General features: G+C 57.7%; 2 protein-coding genes across 4 annotated transcripts in view; one reads left to right on the top strand and one right to left on the bottom strand.

Moving 5' to 3' along the window:
* TADA1 (transcriptional adaptor 1) overlaps window positions 1-10,899 on the top strand; it is a 36,839-nt gene extending 25,940 nt beyond the window's left edge. Inside the window, exons 8-9 of the mRNA XM_068951959.1 lie at window positions 9,340-9,429; window positions 10,261-10,899. Coding sequence (XP_068808060.1) covers window positions 9,340-9,429; window positions 10,261-10,269 — 99 coding nt within the window. The 3' untranslated portion in view covers window positions 10,270-10,899. The remainder of the gene's footprint in view (window positions 1-9,339; window positions 9,430-10,260) is intronic.
* The window catches only part of LOC138067970 (uncharacterized), a 164,501-nt gene that overhangs the window by 11,577 nt on the left and 135,298 nt on the right, over window positions 1-17,626 (bottom strand). For 2 of the 3 annotated variants that reach the window (XM_068951961.1, XM_068951962.1), the window contains one exon: window positions 323-2,639. The exons of the other annotated variant lie outside the window; for it this stretch is intronic. In XM_068951961.1, the coding sequence (XP_068808062.1) occupies window positions 1,674-2,639 (966 nt within the window). In that variant the 3' untranslated portion in view covers window positions 323-1,673. Of the gene's footprint in view, window positions 1-322; window positions 2,640-17,626 lie in introns of those variants that run through there. 3 annotated transcript variants of the gene reach the window in all.

The following is a 17,626-nucleotide window of genomic DNA, read 5'->3' as shown; positions in this document are numbered from 1 at the left end:
CCCCCCCCAAACCTTGCTCCCTTAAGACCGAAAAAGGGGAAGCAAGGGCTTAGCTTGTCCTTCAGCCTGGATCTGCTTGGTGGAGGCGCAGCCCTGTCATTTTGTCGGTGGCCGACAGCTTGCACCAGGGGCCGTGCCCCGGAGGTCGGGGACGCTGCTGCCTGCCCCGGGGAGCTGGCTCTGGGCTGTCTCCTCTGTGGGTGCCTGTGCTCTGGGAGGGGCAGAGGGGGAGCACCTTTGGGTCTGAAGCCAGCAGTTTGGCCTCCCAGCACTCAGCATGGAGGCTTCGGTGTTAGATGTACTTTTGCCCTCTTTAGCAGGTTTTCTCCTTTCTTGCGTCTTGGAGATACAGCTTGCCCCGTCGCTAAATCCCTTACGCTCTGCAAAACATCTCAGCTGGACCCCCCGTGCATCGGCGTCCCTGGAGCCCGTGAGCAAGGGCTGCGTGGGAGCGAGGGCGAGAGTAAAGGCAGCAGGGCTGCTGTGCTTGGCCGTCGCAGGCAGCAAACTGCGAAGCCTGATGGCCCTTGTCCTGCCAGGTCTGGCCGCGGGACAAGGAGGGAGGCCAGATGTGCACCCTGCTCTGTGCCCAGGACACTGAGCAGGGCTTGGCTTGGCGTCCCCTCTGTCTGCAGCGGGCACCCGGAGCTGCCAGGAGCGCTGTGCATCCTGCGAACCCTCCAGGACCTCAGCAGCCACAGTTCAGAGGACTTTTGGCAGGTGCAGCTCTGAAAAAGAGGAGGGGGGGGGGAAAATAACCCCTTGGGGCAAAAAATCATCTGTCCCAAACTAGTTTGCACCCATCTGATTGGGGGGGGGGCTAATTAACGACGTTAGCAGCAGCCATTCAAGCAGCTGTGTCCCTCCCCGTGGCGGCAGTCTCCCGCCAGCGTTGCGGGCGGCGTGAGGCACGGCGAGATCTGGCAGAGGAGCCGGCCCCTGCGCTGGAGAGGGCTGCAGGAAGCCCGCGGGGGCCCCTCTCCTTGCGCCATCCCGCATTTGGAGCGTGAGCGGGTGCCCCCGCTTGTCCCCACGCCCCCACGCGCGGCGCAGCGCTGCGTCCTGGGGGCCGTTCGTGCCTCGGCTACGTTATTCCTCCACTTCGGCTTTCTCAGTTTCGCTCCTGCCGACTGTGAAAGCCAGAGGCGGTGACGCACTCGAACAGCGCTCACGCGGTACCCGAGAACAGGCATCCTGTTTCCAAAACAGCCGGCGCAACCCCGCTGCCTTCGACATCCCTGTTCCCAAGCGGGACGGCGCGAGAGCCGGGGCGGAAGGGGAGCAAATGGGAGGGTGGGCGTTTGCTCTCTCTTTTTTTTTTTTTTAAAAGCCGATCAAAGCGAGACAATGTCGGGAGCAGCTAGGAGGGACTGGGGCAAGCCGGCCCCCCAAGCCGCAAGGATTTGGGGCAGCGCTGGGGCAGCAGGACGCCCCGCAGTGCAGCCGCGCAGCCTCCGGGCAGTTCCTGGTGCTGCAAACGCAGCCAAGGGAGGGCAACAGCCAGGAAGCCTGTCACTGCCACCCCGGCGTCCCTCTGTCCCCCGCGGGACCCCCGCCGGCCCTTTCCTGCAGACACCCAGGGAACACACAAAACGTGGGGCTTGCTGCAGGGTTTTTGAGCAGAACGGTCAGGAATAAATCAGTGTGAGGCGGGTGCCAGCCGGGGAAACGTTTCATCCGGGCTGGCTGGGACGGGGTGGGAGGGGGGGTTGCGGTAGAAACCGTGGCACGCGCCTCGTGCAGGCATCGCTGGTGGTGGCAGCGGGCACAAACGCCGCCGGCTGGTGCGAGCCGTGCGCCCGCCGCCGCCCCTTGCCCCGCGCGGACAGCAACGGTGGCGGTGCCGACCTTGGTAGTGTTTGAGTCTTCAGGACGCCCACGGGTGGAAAAAAAGAAGGGAGGAGGGCAGGAAAAAAAAAAAAAAACAAACCCACCCAGAGACGCACGCACAGACACAAACACGCGCGCGCACGCAGCACCGTGCTCTCCTTTCCGCCGGGTGCTGGCTCGACGATGACTAATGCCCTCTGAGCCCGAGCTGGAAACCGCGCTGAACCGCGCTGCATCAGAGCCGCCCGGAGCCATGGGGCCACCAGCCCACATCCCCGGCTGCCCGCGCCGCCCCGCGCCCGCTCCCCCTGTCCCCTGCCCGCCGAGCAGCCCCTGCACCGCTGGGGAAGGAGGGACGTGCACGGGGGGGGGGGGGGTGCTGGTATCCCAAAGCCGGGCTTCACCCAGGTGAGCACCCCGTACCGGCTGCCCCGGGCTGAGCTGCAGGGTGCCCGGGCCAGGCAGAGCCGCCTCCATGGCGGTGGTGGTGATGGTGGTGGTGGTGGTGGTTGGGGGTGGGGGGGCCGTGCCGAGGTGGGTTGCCAGAAGAAGCTGCTCTGCGAAGGCGCTGCGGCCTGCAGGCTGGGCTGCTCGACCTGGCTGCGGCCTGCTGAGCGGTATGAGTCACCTCTGGCTGGTATTTCCAGCGCTCCAGGCCTCAGGGGATGCTGTGGTCGGTGTATTTTAAGCGTTGGCACTGTAGAGGCGCAGAGAAGTTCGTGTCCCGGGGCGTGGGAGCGCTCCTGGGGCGCTGAGCTACACGAGGGGAGACGCCGGCCCCCGGCAAAGCTAAACCTCTGCGTCAGCAGCTGAAAGAAGCAAAGACCGATGAGCACTGTTAATACAGGGAGGGCCACATCAAATTTGTCAGCTGGAGCCTGGCGAATACAGTGCCGGCAGCTGGTGGGACCAGCTCGCGCCTAATGGCGATGGGTGACAACAGAAGTAGCCCCGCCAAGGCCAAACCCAGGAGCCATGGGCTGTTTGGCGCCCGTCGGGGGGTCAGCCGTGTCTCTCGCACCCCGCGGGAAGCGCTGCAGACTCAGGGTCACCCGAGGAGCCGCTCGGCCGGCTGCATCTTCGCCCCCCCCCCCCCCCCAAGCTGCTGCCAGCTCTGGGCTTGCCCTTTCCGATGCCGCGGGGGGCTGCCGGGCACCCGGTGGCTGCCCATCACGTAGGGGTGGGAACGGAGGCGTGAGCGAAGGAAGCGGCACCCTGCCCATCGCGGGCAAGGGGGGGGGGGCCGCCCTGGCGGGGCGCGGGTGCCCTCGCGGCCCCGAAGCCTTCGCCGGCTCCCAGGAGGGCAGCGAGGAGGCGAGCGGGGCTGGGTCGCGTGGGCACCGCAGGCTCGGCCGGCCGAGGACGTGGGGCAGCAGGACCTGCCCCCGGCCCCGCAGCGGGGACAAGAGGGAAGCACCGGTGCACCAGTCATCCCCGGGGCAAACGGGAGCTGCAGGCACCCCGGGCACCATAACCTCACGGGTGACATCAAAGCGGCTGAGGTAGCGCGCGATGCAAATGAGCAATACCTCAGAGCTGGTGCCTAACCACAGCGCCGCTACCGCGCGTGCTGTGGGAATAAGCTGAAGTTTCCCCTTTCTGACGCCTCTAGCACGAAGCCGGAGGCGACCTCGCTTTCTCCCGGGGCTCGCTCGGGCCTGGGGCTCCCAACGCGGCTGCAGGCACGGCCGCGTCCCCCCCCCTCTCCCGCCACCAGGCTCAGCATTTGGCAATTAATGACTAACAAGGGGGAATTATATGACCATAAAAGCAGCGCCTTTCCGAGCGCCTGCGGACATTTATGACCCCGGGACTAAACTCGGAGGAGTCGCCAGCAGCTCCGCAGGCTTCTCTTTTTTTTTGGCTGTTGATGCTCTTTCCAGTTTCCGCTGCACTGTTGTCCCCCCCCCCCGGCATACGCGAGACAAGAAAGGGGTCCCGGGCGGCGCAGGCAGCCGCCGGGGTTGGGGGGGGCCACGGCCCTCAGCAGCCCGAGCTCGCCGGTGCCTGCCGAAGCGCGCCCGCCGCCCCGGGCTCCTTGCGGCCCCGGGTTTCCTGGCCCATGTCAGAGGCGAGAGGAGCTGCAGCGACTTTTCAAACTGAAACCGGGTTGGGGTTGGGGTTGCGGAGGGGGAAGAGTGGCGCTCGGGAGCGCTGCCAGCGGCAGAGCGGCGCCCGGGGCCAGGCAAGTCCGGGCACATTTGCTCCCCGGGGCGCCGGTAGCGCTGCGACCTGCCCGCCGGGTGCCGCCTGGGAAAGCGGGGCAGGCTCACGCCGGGCCCCGGTTCAGGGGAAGTTGGGAGAAATTCGGCGTTACAGCTTGGCCGGGACGGGACGGAGGGGGCGAGCGGCAGGGCGCGCGGCCCCAGTGCTTTTGCCTGGTCTCTGGCCCTGCAGGAAGGGGTTTGGGGGGGGGGGCAGGGTGCCCCCCCACGCACCCCGGCAGGGGGACCGCCGCAGCCAGCCCCGACCCTCCAAAATACCGCCCCCCTCCTGCACCTTCCCCGTCTGCTTTTTATATATATTTGTTCCTCCCTCCGTGCCCGTCCTCACCGCCCTGCCCGGGGCGCCTTCGCGACGCCAGCCGGGCGAGGCGGGATAAACGCCGGCGCGCTTTCAGAAACCCCCCCCCCGAACGCGTGGGCGACCCAGCGCTGCCCGTCGGCCGCGCGAGGCCGGCGCCGTCCGCGCTCTGCCTGCCAGAGCCGGGCCGCGGGGAGAGCCGAGGCCGCGGCGCCCACGTGCTCCGGCGGGACGGCCGGGCCGGGACGCCGGGGGAGGGGGGGAAATTCCTCGGCAGTTGAGCCACATCTTTGCGCTGCCCTTATCTGTGGTTTCTGCTCATTTCAGAAGCGAGCTTTTGGTTTAAGGCACCCCTGGCCCCAACTCCCCGCTTCGAGTCGAGTTCCCCGCTGGCATCGCCAGCCGGCAGCCCACCGCTCGCCCAGCGCCTGCTCGGCCCCGCGGGGCCCCGCTCGCCCCCCGGCCCCGGCCCCCTCGCCGAGGGTCGGGTCTCGCGCCGCGCGAGGGCCGCTGCTTTCCCCGTCCTCGCGGGCTGCGTGGCCGTGAAACACCCGAGAGGACAACTGGGGACGTCTGGGGAACGAGGTCTCGATCTTGCGCTTGCTTCTTCCCGTAGTTTTTTGGAGAACCTTTCTGGGCTCGGGCTCATCTCAGGCCGGCAGGGAACCGCAGGAGAAATCTCTCGCCACCGCGAATCCTGGCCGAGGGCACGTTCAGCTCATCGGCGCCTTCGCCCTTCTGGGCTGGAGCCAGCCCCGGGGGCTGCCGGACAGGTCCCACGGCCCCGCGGCAGCCCGGTGCCCTCCCGCAGTGGAAGCGCTCCTCCTCGGCCTGACTAAGCCTTGAGACAAATGTCAAGATCAAGGGGGGGATCCTCCCAGCCTGCTCATCCCGTGTCCCGAGACCACCGTCTGCCCGAGGTCCGGGCTGGGCACCACAGCTGCCTTGTTGTTTGCAGATGATTTCCTTGTTCTTTTTTTTTTTTTTTACACATAAAGGCTTGTTTTCTTGCATCTCAAAGCCAGCTGCAAAGACAAGATGTACTGTTTGGCAAGGAGGGGCTCTTGGCAAAAGGCAAAAAGAAAAGAAACCCAAACAAAAGCCTGACATCAGGCAATATTTCAACACAACGCTACGGAGCAGTCTCCAGTCCCACACTGCTGGTTAGGGCCCTGCCATACATGCAAGTAATCACCGCCAGTACGGGAACACGATCCCGCTTTCAGGAACATGGGCAGCGCATGGCAAGGTGCAGATTTCCCGAGCTGCACTCGGCGCATCTCCATCACCTTCTCTGAAGATGGTCCAGCGTGAAATACCACCGACCACATGGCTGCCTGACAGAGCAGTTGTTATCACACTGCCTCCTCTCCACATGCTCATTTCCTGTGGGTTTTCCTCCTTTGGACAAATTACACACAGTAAATGAGAGCATGAGTCTCAGAGACGCTCAAGATCCAGTAACTGAAAGGAATTACCGTTGCAGGAACCCACAGGAAACCAGAGTCCTACAAACGTGTTTCTCTCCGGAGCTGGTGCCAAATGGCACATGTGGCCTACTGCTGAGCGACGGCGTATGTATGACCCAGCATGCAGGCTACTTCAGGTCTCGTAGACGCTTAAATCATTCATTGTTTATCTAAGCTAAATGAGCTAGCTTCCCAAACAGTAATCTCCATATAGCAGCTCCTCTGCCCCCGGTAGTCTGCAGTCCAGCTCCCAGGAGCTTTTCTCCCACACTCCTCCCACTGAGTCTCCTGTTGCACTGGAGGAAATCCTGTCTCAACAACAAGGCATCCACCAGAAGGACCAGAGTTAAGCAGAGCCTGGGATCCCAGTATTTAGCAGCCCATGCTGGGGCTGATTTCGAGACGGGGAAAGATGCAGGCAGGCAGCCCAACAAGCCCCTCTACTCTCCCTTTGTCAAGGCTGCCCAAAGACTGGTAACGCTGCTGGGGCAAGTACCAATGATGAAGTTTGACTTAAACAGTGGCCAGGGAATTACCAAGAGACTCTTGAGAAAAGAAGGCACCAGCCTGAAAAGAAGTATAAAAGTATAAAAATATATGCTTTCGGGGCATCTCTGGATTAGGGCTCAGAAGCTGAATGAAATTTCTCCTTGCTTGCTCTCATCGTGGCCAGACCCCTCTCCCAGGAAAACAGGTTGGTTTCTTCCCTGGGGCTCAGCAGACCCAGCAGGGCGACAGAGGGGTTGGCACTCTCTGCAAAGGTGGCCTGAGCAGAAGATTTGCCCATGCAATTTGCAATTTGGGAGCCACAAGCTGACGGCAGCCCACAGCCGGACCGATTGCCAGAGAGCCGTGACTGTGGTGCTCCCTGCTGAGCTGACTCTTCAAGGCATCTCAGCCTGGGCCTCCTCCGCCCCTTGGGCTCCTTTCGTAGACCTCGGGGGTCTCCCGGGAGCGTGTGAGCCTCTGACAGCCAGGAGGTTTCTGAAGGAGGGTTACAAAGATCTGGGGATTCAAGTGTTGGTTGGCCATTTGGCTTTTCACACCATGCCTTGTGGATGCCAGCCACTCTGAGCTGGGCTCCCACAGACACACGGTCCAATCAAAATTTTCCAGCCGACTCTAGCACTTTTGTTCTTTCCAGCCTGTATTCTGCACAAGTCATAGCAGTATTGATGGTATCACGGCATGGAGAGACATGACTGCACCCGCTCCCAGCACTACGCAGATGACTCCACCATGTTATCAGCTGCACTTTTCTGGGAATTTTTTTTTTTTTTGTTCAATCACTAAATATCAGAAGTTTTTTCCAGCCAGTCTGCTGATTTCTCCACAGTTAAACTGCGGCAAACAAATATCAAACAACGCTGGAAAGCAAAGAGTGAGTGGATCAAAAGGGAGCTCTTCAAATGCTCCAGCTGGCCTGACAAAACACCTCTGGGATAGTGGCTTTAGAAAGCCCCCTTGGCTCCTGCGCCACCGTGAGAGTCAGGCCTGTGGGCAGGGACAGTGCGGCGCAACAGAGATGAGCGTGGGACCTGGGAAAACCACAGGCACTTTATTTTCCAGTGTTGACCAATATCTCTAACCAGATCCACACTGATTTGGTAGTCAGTAATGGTGCCAATGGTAATTCACAAGCATAAATATTATTCACTCATAATCAATCACAATTATTATGGTGCTCAGCCTGCCAGGAGGAATATAACCACAGAGAAATCAGTGAAAAACGATCGGGAGAGACGCTTGGCCCTCGAGATGGGAAATCGGGCCTGAAGAGCAAAGTGCTGTGCGTGAATCATTTGCAATTCGACAGTGGCTTCGATAGACTACCAGGCTGGGGCTCTTAGGGGAACCTCCACTTCCAGCAGCTTGGAGGTGGCAGCCCGATTCCCCACTGGAAAGGGAGGCTCTGCCCTAGCCCCCCGCTAAGCAGCCCAGCGTGGAGAGCCGCCGGCTCGCTCCCGACGGCAGCCCGGCCAGCGCGGGCGCCGGGCAGTGCAGCCCCGCAAGCGCGCGCAGGGGTAGCCTCAGGTGCATACAGATCTCCAACCACTCCCATCTTCAGAGCAGGGCTGGAAAAACGTCCCAAATCGACTGGAACATCTCATCACATGTAACACAAAAGAAACCACCGCTTCCACCACGGCTGCCTTCGGTTGACCTAGTTGAGTCACGGGGCAGACGGCGCGCGAGCGAGAGACATCCTGCGCGGCGGCTGGCACCGGCGTGGAAAAAAAGCGTGCTTCTGGCAGCGGGGCAGTGGCAAACTGCGGTGGCCCTCGCTCACCGGGGAGAAACCCCCTGCGCGGTGGGGAGGGGGGGGGGTCCCTCCCTGCCCCCTCGCAAGAGGTGGGCGCCGTAGGGCAGGGGAAGGCAGCCGGGCTCTGGGCAAACGCCTGCCGACGCCTGGCTGGACCCTAAGCTCTGCTTTAGACATGTTGAGCATGTTTAGACATGTGCTAAATCGCTTGCAGGTGCTTATCGTGCTGGCGTTTCAAAGACGTGCCGGTCTCGAGCCATCTCGAGAAACGTCCGAGCTGACCTGTGTCCCTCTGGGCCAGCTGGTCGTGGGGCAGCACCCGCTCGGGCCTCCTCCCGGCGGATGCACAGCGGCGGCGGGGGGGGGGGGGTAGCGCTTCCCCCCCTCCGCCGGCGGCTGCCCCTCCTGCATTGCCAGACGGGCTGCAGCGCAGACAGCCTTCCCTAGGGAAAAATACAGCTCTGTTATTAGTCTTTGTGTTAAAAATTGTTAGGAAATGGGACAGACAGGCAAAAAGAGGCTTTCAGAAAAAAAGCCTACTGTTGTGAGCAAAACTTTTTTTCCAAGGAAGAGGACTAAAAAAAAAAAAAAACCCGAAGTGGTGGGAGAGCTGGACGCGGGGGGTTCAGCGCGTGGCGGGCTGGGACGCAGCGGCGGCTGCAGCGGCCGGGCCAGGCTCGGCTCGCTGCGGCGCCGGCATCGGCATCGGCGCCAGCTGCGAAGGGAGCGGGGCCGGGGCTGGGCTGCCGGGGCGCTTCGCTGAGAGCGGCGCTGGGGCAGCAGAGCTCGACTTCACCTCCCGGGCTGCCGTGAGGCGGGTTTTCCTCCGCGCTGGGTCAGGCTCTTGCGGCTGTGTCCCGCCGCGGCCGTGCGCGGTGCTGGGTCCGGCGGCTTGCGGCTCCCTCCCTGCCCGGGGCGGCTGCTCTGCCGCGGCCAGCGGGAAGGGAGAGAACCGCTGCAGAAGAACAAGGTGATTTGGGCCCTTCGCCCCAGCCCGGTCTTGAAGGAGGATGAGCGTTTTGGCAGGGAAAAACACAGTCTCCCGGGAACAAGTCACTTCCCCGCTCAGCTCTGAGTAATGATGTGGTGCATTTGTATTGAAGAGGGAGACAAAAAGAGCTTTGTAAGATGCTGAAAAAGTGCATATTGTAAAAAAACCCAAAGAGACCCTAAGCCCTAGATGATGAAGAGATGATTTAAAAGAAAAAGATGTCACTAAGTCCCTGAGTCATCACTCTTCTTGCAATCTTGCAGCAAAAATACTTAGCAACTGTTCTATGCAATATCTGTGCGGGAGCCTGTCCCGAGGATTGCAGCTATTGGAAAGAAAAAAGCCAAAATGCGGTAAGCTCTCCAGGTAATCTGTTTAACATCTGAGCTTCGGGGAAGCCAAGGGAGGAACCTTGCTGGGGGTGGGGGCGGGTGAGGGCTCCCGCTCCCCCAGGAGAGCAAGTAGTGCATCCGCCTACTTGCGGAAGGGGAAGCTCTGCCTGGCGAGCAAAGGGGGCGATTGCAGCAGGGCATATGGGACTTATTATCAGATGCTGGGAAGAGCATTTTGGGACTGTGTGAGATGGATTATGGGATGTTTGGGGAAAAAAAACCAAAGGTGGGGAAAGGGAGGGAGCAAGGTGATTTGGGGAGGAACCAGAGTGGGAAAACAGGGAAAGAGGGATGAAAGGTGCTGCTCAGGGCCATGCCCTGCACGGGTCACTGCAGCGTGTCCTGCCTTCTTCTTAAACTCAATTTCTAGCTGTTTTCCTGGGTGAGGGGCTCTCTGTTCTCTATGCATGGGTGTGTATGGAGGTCGAGGTGCCAGTCACTGGTGTGGGACCATGGGTCACGGAGACCTGTGTGCCAGGGTACCAGCCGCTGGAGAAACCAGCGTGGATGCGCAAGGTGTGGGTGTGCAACCGCTAGCAAATATCAAGTCAGACTAACTGGCAAGTAGGATAAAAACCAACCTCAGTGCGGGTTTCCCCTACTCCCAGAAGGACATCGGTGTGAAAGCAAAATTGCCCCACATGCATGAGAAGTGCTCCCCACCCCGGGGGCCTGTGGAGGGGCTGCTGGATGCTAGCCAGGGCACAGGGAGCCCAGAGCATGCCATGAGCCCTGCATTTGTTCGTGCCCCTATGGAAGAAACCAGGCAGGGCTGTTTGCTTTGCGTTTCAGCAACAGTGAGAGCTGCAGGTGAAGGAGAAAGCAAAAAACAGGGCAACCGCAAATATCCATGACAAAGGGCTGGCCGCCTGTGACACCAAGGGTTTCGCTCTGCCAGGCCCCTTTCCGCCACCCTCCCTCGAGGCCGGCAGCGTGAAGGGCTGCCTGGGAAAGGCAGGAATCGCCTCCCAGGGATCTGTGGCCGTGGCTGAAGATGGGGAGCGTTCAGCCCGTCCCCTGGTTTAAAGCCCTGCCTGAGTGTGAGTTGTCTGGTGCGTAATATGGAGAAAAAACCTCAGGCCGGGGGTTAGTCATTTACGGCTCTCGGTGCTGCCTCGCTGCCCTCCGCGCCGCTGACACGAGCGGGCTCGAGCCCTCGCGTGCAGAGCCCTGCTGACACCAAACTCCACTGCAGGCTCCTGTCCGGCAGCCGCGGGCTGTTGCAGCAAGCGCCAGCAGCCTCCTCCCGGGGCGGCGCGGGGCGAGCGGGGCCCGGCCAGTTAGTCTGTAATTCTGGAGGAATTATCGAGCAGCCGGGAAACGGCTCCTGCTCTCGCCCTGCTACAGACTCGCGTCAGGAAGCCTGTGCCGCCTACGTCAGGTATGTTTGAAGAGCGAGCCCCTGCGCGTGCGCCCGGCCGGGCTGGAGAAGGGAGCGGCGCCGCCGCGGGAAACCTCCCTCGGAGGCTCTCGCGCAGCCGGGCTGAATAGCGGGACAGTTTCTGAAGGTTACGGGCGGCTATTTCCCAATATGAACGGTTCAGCTTGATGCAAGAGGATGCTACATTGGTGCTTTTCATGGTTACTAAAGATGGTTAAATTGCTGAAGAAGTGGCAATTGCACAGGGAGCGGTGACCACGATCTGATTATACTCAAAATGGGCAAATGCAGGACAGCCCCAGCCAGTAATATAGGTAGTAGATGTTTGAAAAGCGCTAATATAAATTGGGGGAAATTATTGGGGGAAATTATGAGCAAAACTGACCAAGTGGAAACAACAATAACTAAATGACTGTCCATAGCTAAATAACTTTAAGAAGTTTAATTTTGCCAGAAGTCTAACCTGCCAGCTGTTAAACACAAGGAAGGCAATATTCAGAAAACAGGGAGGGGAAAGAGCTCAACGCGTCCATGAGGGACAGGCTATGAAGTGCAGAGAATTGCCATGAGAAGCAAAGCATCTAAGAAGAGAAGCCAATTCACCTAAGAAGGTGAATTTAAATACAATTAGAAAAAAGAAATCCTCAGAATGGATCCAGGCAGAAAAGGATCACAATTCAGAAGGGGCAGGCAGACATGATCGAAAGAAGCAGGGCTGAACCAGGATTTGATCAAGAAAGACTACAGGGCTGCAGAGACCCCTCATGCCAGTCAACACACACTTGTTGGCACCAGGTCTTGGTTCATTCTCTGGAGTTGCATGCTGAATGGATAAATTTGCTGGCAGAGCTCATCTTGAGAGACGTGTAAAGTGACGTTGTGCAGATCCTGGCTAGAAAAGGATGACCATGCAAACCCAACAGAATACTTGGGAAAGGACGAATTGACCAATTTCCTACAGTAGGAAATGGTACCACATGGAGGTCCTTCTCCTTGGGCTTGGCTGGGACAAGAGAGAAGTTTAACCTTCTCCACCTCTTTAATACCTCCTCTGGAAGTAAATATAAGACCATCACCACTGACAAGAAGCGCAAGTGACATCAGGATAGAGGGAAGGAGAGCAGAGGCTGGGCCTTGCAGGCAGAGGGCTGGCTGGCTGGATGACACCAGAGATGATGGTGGAGGATAAAGAGGAGTCTGCCCTGAGGATGGGAGAGTGCAGAGGGAGGGGAAAGGCAGCTGACTCTTCCGAAGCACAAAGCAGCAAAGCAAAATGCCTTATTCCATCAAAAACTAAAAACCACCGGCTTGGTAGCAATGTTGGTTTTGTGAAACGAGGATGCCCTCACCAGCTCAGCTCCCACCAGCCCCCTGCTGTTTCCGCAGACAGCAATCTCCAGCCCACCTCGTCCTGGAAAGGTTGCTAGCTCTTAGCATCTCTCTCCTCGCTGACGTCGCTGCTTGCCGATCTCCCATCTGCTCATGCTTCGTTCCAGCTATTTAATTTGGGCTAATAAAAGATAGTTCTCTGTCTGCAAACCTCCCCTGAAATCCTGCACTCAATTCCTATCGTTGCGTTTAAAAGAGACTGCAAAATCCAAGCAAGGAGGCTATAGAACCACAGAATGGGACAAAAACTGAAATAAAACATCTTTTTCAGGAGGGTTGACTCTCAGATCATCTCTGTTGACCAAAAAACTCCTATAAGGGTGATGAGGGGAAACAGATAGGCCGGTGATGATGGTGCAGATAGGCAAGAGGAAGCATTTCCTTAACCCTCCTGCGCCTCCCCGGGGCAGAGCTGGGCTTGGGGTCTGACCTGCTTGCACATCCCTCCCAGGGGTTTCTAATCCCCTGGGAACACCTGGGAGCAAAGCCAGCGGGGTGAGCCAGGGTGCTCTGCCTGCGTTTTTAAATGCAAGTCATTTAATTATTTCTTTTCCGATAGACTCTTGGGTTTTTTTCCCAGCAGAAAAATGTCAAAAGAGGCACTTGATTTTATCTCCTGGTATCTTCTGTCATGACGATATACTATGGTGCAATTTCTGACCGAAGTAGCTACTGAGGAAAAGGAAGGGAGCCTGGTGTGACTAAGTTCACCTTGACCTTTTAAAGGTGCCACAGTGAACACTCAGCCCCCTCCCACTCAACTGACACACGGTAAATGAAGTCCTCCCAGAGGAACAAGGGTGCTGCTAAATCCACAGGGGCTCACTGGAAAGAGATAACGCTCAGTGCAAAGATCAGTCAGCAACAGAAAATCTCCTGCAGAGCCAAAAAGGGGCTGCAAACGGCCTTTAGAAACATGAAGACTTTGACAATTGTCAAATCTTTGACAATCCCGTCACTGGCACATAGCAAGGGCGCGCTGACTTCCCCTTGCTCATAGACTGGCGCAGGGCTGTGCCACTGCTCATCGGCTCCGCTGACGAGGGCCATTAACCACACAGCTCTTGCCCACGCGCCGGCCCTGCTTCCAGACACCGCTCTGCCTGTCCCGGGGCGCTGGGCATGCTGCAGTCCCGCAGCACCGGAAAAAGCCTCTGGCGCTGTCCGGGCAGCTCCGAATCTTGTCTGGCTTTGATGTGCCAGACAATTGGGCTGTCCCATGGGAAGAAGTCTTCTCCTGGCCCAGGGACTGCCATGAACCCCCAGCCACAGGCCCAAGGAAAATAAGTCCTTGCACAGGGTTGTGAAGCCAGCAGCTGCTCCTGCTGTGCCACAGGGAAGCCGTCCACCACGTGCCCTGCTCCTCCTGTACACACAACAGCTCCTAGGGCACAGGGTTTACTTTGGTGAGGATCCTTCTCTCTGCCCTGAGATGAACCCTAAGCCACATGAAGGTAAAAAAAAAAAAAAAGTCCCACTGCAAGGTAGGGTATGTCTTTGGGATCCCTCCACAAAATCCTGGCTCCGCACAAATAACAGTTATTTTTATTTGTGATTTCACTGCATTTTCACAATGTCCTCATCTGCTTTATGCTGCCAGAAGGATCTTGGCTAATACAATCTTCCTGCTGGCTCAGCGCCTCTGCTGGCAGAAGCCCTTGGAGCATACATGAGGCAAGGAGCGGCCATAAGCCAGGAACAAAAACGGGACACGCAGAAGTGAAATCAGAGAATTAAAAAATAGTTGGCACGGTTGAGAAACACAACAGCGGGAGTCCACATGCTTTTTTTTAAAGCAAAGTCAAGGAAGTCTGTCTAAGAAAACAGCTCTGCCTCAATTAGAAAGTACTGTAAATTATTTCTGGAGAGGATCAAAAAACTAGGCGGTGGTAGCTGAGGCACACGAGAGACCAGCGTACCAGTCACATAATGAGAAAGCAAGAGAACTGGACTATCACGGCCACCGGCTATGGAAGGACACAGGCTGAACCTCCCGCACAAAACGAAGCCATTCGTTCTCCGGCACAGGAAGGACAGGAAAGCGTGATAGACAGTGCAGTTCATTTTCGTCTTTCTATTGGGAAGCTCTTGACAGTGCACAGGAAATTCGAATCAGCTGCTCCCTGCTTACACAGTACTCTCCGCAGATGGGACTCTCATGCTCCAGCTTTGTTGCTAATTTCAGGATGATTAAAAATTCGACTAAGTCTTTCCTGAGACTTGGCACAACCCTGGTGACGAAAAGCCTGTCTTTGTCACATTTTGTGTTTTTCTCCTACATAACTGCAAGGCGTCCTTTGCTGTTTCCTACTAAATCAAATGGTACCACCAGTTATTCTCCAGTGAGAGACAGCATCGGTGGAAAATGTGCAGTCCCACACAAGAAGACAGCACAACACTAGCCAGAAACCCTATTACTTGTCTGCAGCCATGAGAGCAGCAGCAATTTTCTCTCCCAGAGATTTGTTCCAAGTGGAAGCTAAATTTCTAAACTACAAGCAAAGCCTTCCTGGAAGAGCCAAGAGAGGCCAGACCTCACCTGGGAGCGTGGCGCCACTTAGCCAACATGTGGGAATTGCTCAGGAAAGCTGAGTCCCACCTATCTTTGGGAAATGAGACTTTACACTCTCGCCACACTTTCCAAAGGGATAGGAAGCCCAGTTGTGACCTGGGTTACACTATGCTAGTGTAACCCAGCACTGCTTCCCTGCACTCCTGGGGGACCGCTGCTGGCTTTGCCAGCCCGGCGTCCTGGCCCTAGGATGAAAGGAGTGAGCGGGCACGTCCCAGCCTTATACCTCCCAGCCAGTGCTCCCCAGCATCTGCTGGAAGAGGCTGGCATCCAGGCTGCTGCCAAGGGACCCCGGGGTAAGAACCTGTCCTCCAAAATAGCTGCAGCCCCACACAGCACAGTGTCAACTGCAGATTTCATATGCTGGCTCTCTGCTATCCAAATGTCCCCACTAGGGGACATTCGCAGTAGTGCTGAGTCCAGAGCAGGCCCCAGGAGGACAAGATAAGCCCTTCCGTCCTGCAGACCAACCATCGGTAATCACGCAACCAGCTCTGCTTCTGCCTACAAACCGGGCTTCATGAATGGTATGAAAAAGAGTGTCAAAATTCTTACTAAAGACAAGATGTAACACTCGGAGCAACTCCTCTGCCCAAGAGGCTTCTTACCCATCACAAGACAATATTACATTTTGCCCTTGGCAAACCCACGCTGGTTACTATTGGCTGCCCATTCCCTGTTCCTGCCACAAGTTTACAAATAGTTCAATTAGTTGTTCCATTGTTTTTCTGAAAAGTGAAGTCAAGCTGTCCTATAACTCCCCGATTCCTCATTTGGGTGGTTAGCTACCTGGTGGTTACAGTGCTTTCCTAGGAAACAGGAACCAAAGCGAGACGGTGCCCTGAGGGTCTTGCAGTCCCTGAACAAGCACCAATGTCGTGTGACTCCAGCCCAGTGCTTGCGCCAGCCTGTGCGGGGCTCAGCGAGGTCCCCAGGGCCATGCGGGCCCGGGCAAAAACGCTCTTTCTGCTGCTGTGCGGGTCGGAGCGCAGCAGCCTCACGGCGCGGGGCTCTGGTGGGCTGGGGCTCTGCACCCTAGCCTCAGTACGAAGCTGACACTGCAGCAGTTAGCCTGACTACGAGCAACTATTACCACCATGCTTTAGCTAAGGTTTTAAAACACTCATCTCCCCACTGTGGGAAAGCCCAGAAATGACAAGAAACAACTATTAAATGTGAGAGATATAGGACTGTTGTGGAAAAAAAAAAAAAAACCCCACCCAGCAAGCCGTCCCTGCCACTAACTCCAGCGCCCTTCAGGCCTCAGGAATAAAGCTGCTGCTAGCATGGCCCGGAGGCGTTTCTCGGGCAAACTACCATGATGACCGAGCAACTGGTGTCTGCTGCAGAAAACCAACAGGCTCGCGCAGCCCTAAAGCCACATAAACCTGCCCTGCTCACCCTGTAACTGGAATGAAATGTTGGCTGGAAAGGGTTGAGAAAAGCCTCTTTCTGCCCCCAAGAGGCTCCAGCTTCAGGGGTCACCGTGGAAGAGAGCTTGTCCCCACCAGCACAGTTCGGATCAGTGCGGCAAACGGAGGCAACCGTTGGGTGTGTGCAGCAAAGTAGAGACCCAGTGGGGTGATAAAAGCCGGGAAGTGGAAGGCTTCCCATGGGATGGAGAGCAAGGGCTCTGATAGCACATATTTGAAGCCACCAAATCTGCATGCACTTGGGCTTTCATATGCGAGGCAGACGGACAAGATTAAAACTGCGAAAGATGGTCTGTGCATAGGTGTTCATGATGCTACTGAATTAGCTGTCCTCTTTCCTGTTTCGGACACAATGCCAGATACATTACTTGAAATGTAGCTTTCGATCCCCAGTGCTAGCAGTGTTGTTAACCCAGGCTGAGCGACACTTGCACTGGGGGAGTACAGAAATGATGAGGCAATTTCAGAAATACATATGCACAGCTTCCACCCACATTTTGAGGGCTTTTTTTTTTGTTTTTAGAAACAAAACCAGTGCAAAATCCAAAGTTGGGGAGGGTGGGGACAGAGGTGGGTGAGAGATTGTGTCTGGTTCAGAGGCACATACCGGAAACGTGAAAATTATGGGATCAAACTGGTTTGGGACTTCTTAGCTCGGCATCCCCAGCATTTTTGCAGAAACCAACCAGCAATGGCGAAACCAAGTTTCCTTTCCTGGAGGGAGCAGGGAGGGAGAGCGTGGGGCAGAACAGCCCAGGCTGCCCGTGCTCGGCAGAGCTGCTCTGATGCAGAGCGATGCCTGCTCTTCCAGGAAAGCAGATGTGGCGTGGTGATTGCTGTGATTCCCCACCGAAATGCTCACAAGCTTGCGGGTAGGCTGTGCAAGATCGGCAGCTGTCTGCCTCTGCAGTCGCTCGCTGGTGGCTCACGCGGCAGGTACGAATGCAAAGACGGGAGCATGCCCGGTCCCCGAGTGCTCCTTCCATGCCTGCCCACTTGTAGGATGCTGCTGGTCAAGCTGGCGGCCGGCAGGTGCTTGTTTGAGGGCCGGTGTTGCCCAAACCTCCTCCTTGGATGGCTGCCAGCAGGTCTGGGTGCCCGTGCTAACCCCAGGCTGATGCTCTGGAAAGGGAGCCCTTCCCACAGCCTGCCCGAGAGATGCCGCGCATCCGTGGGGACCGCAAATGATGGGGGTCTGGGGAGACATCCCCGTGCTGCCCCAGCGGCAGGCACCTCCAGGCATGAGGAGGCACCTGCTCAAACTGCGTGTGGCCAGGACAGCCCCCGGGCATGCCTTGCCTTGCCTGCAGGACGGGGGGATCCGGGTGCCCTGCGGGCCAGGACAGCCCCCGGGCATGCCTTGCCTTGCCTGCAGGACGGGGG

This window comes from Struthio camelus, chromosome 8 (assembly GCF_040807025.1).
Source record: "Struthio camelus isolate bStrCam1 chromosome 8, bStrCam1.hap1, whole genome shotgun sequence".
Lineage (NCBI taxonomy): Eukaryota > Metazoa > Chordata > Aves > Struthioniformes > Struthionidae > Struthio > Struthio camelus.
The sequence above is the reverse complement of the archived record's forward strand: the minus strand, read 5'-3'. Positions and strand labels throughout refer to the sequence as shown.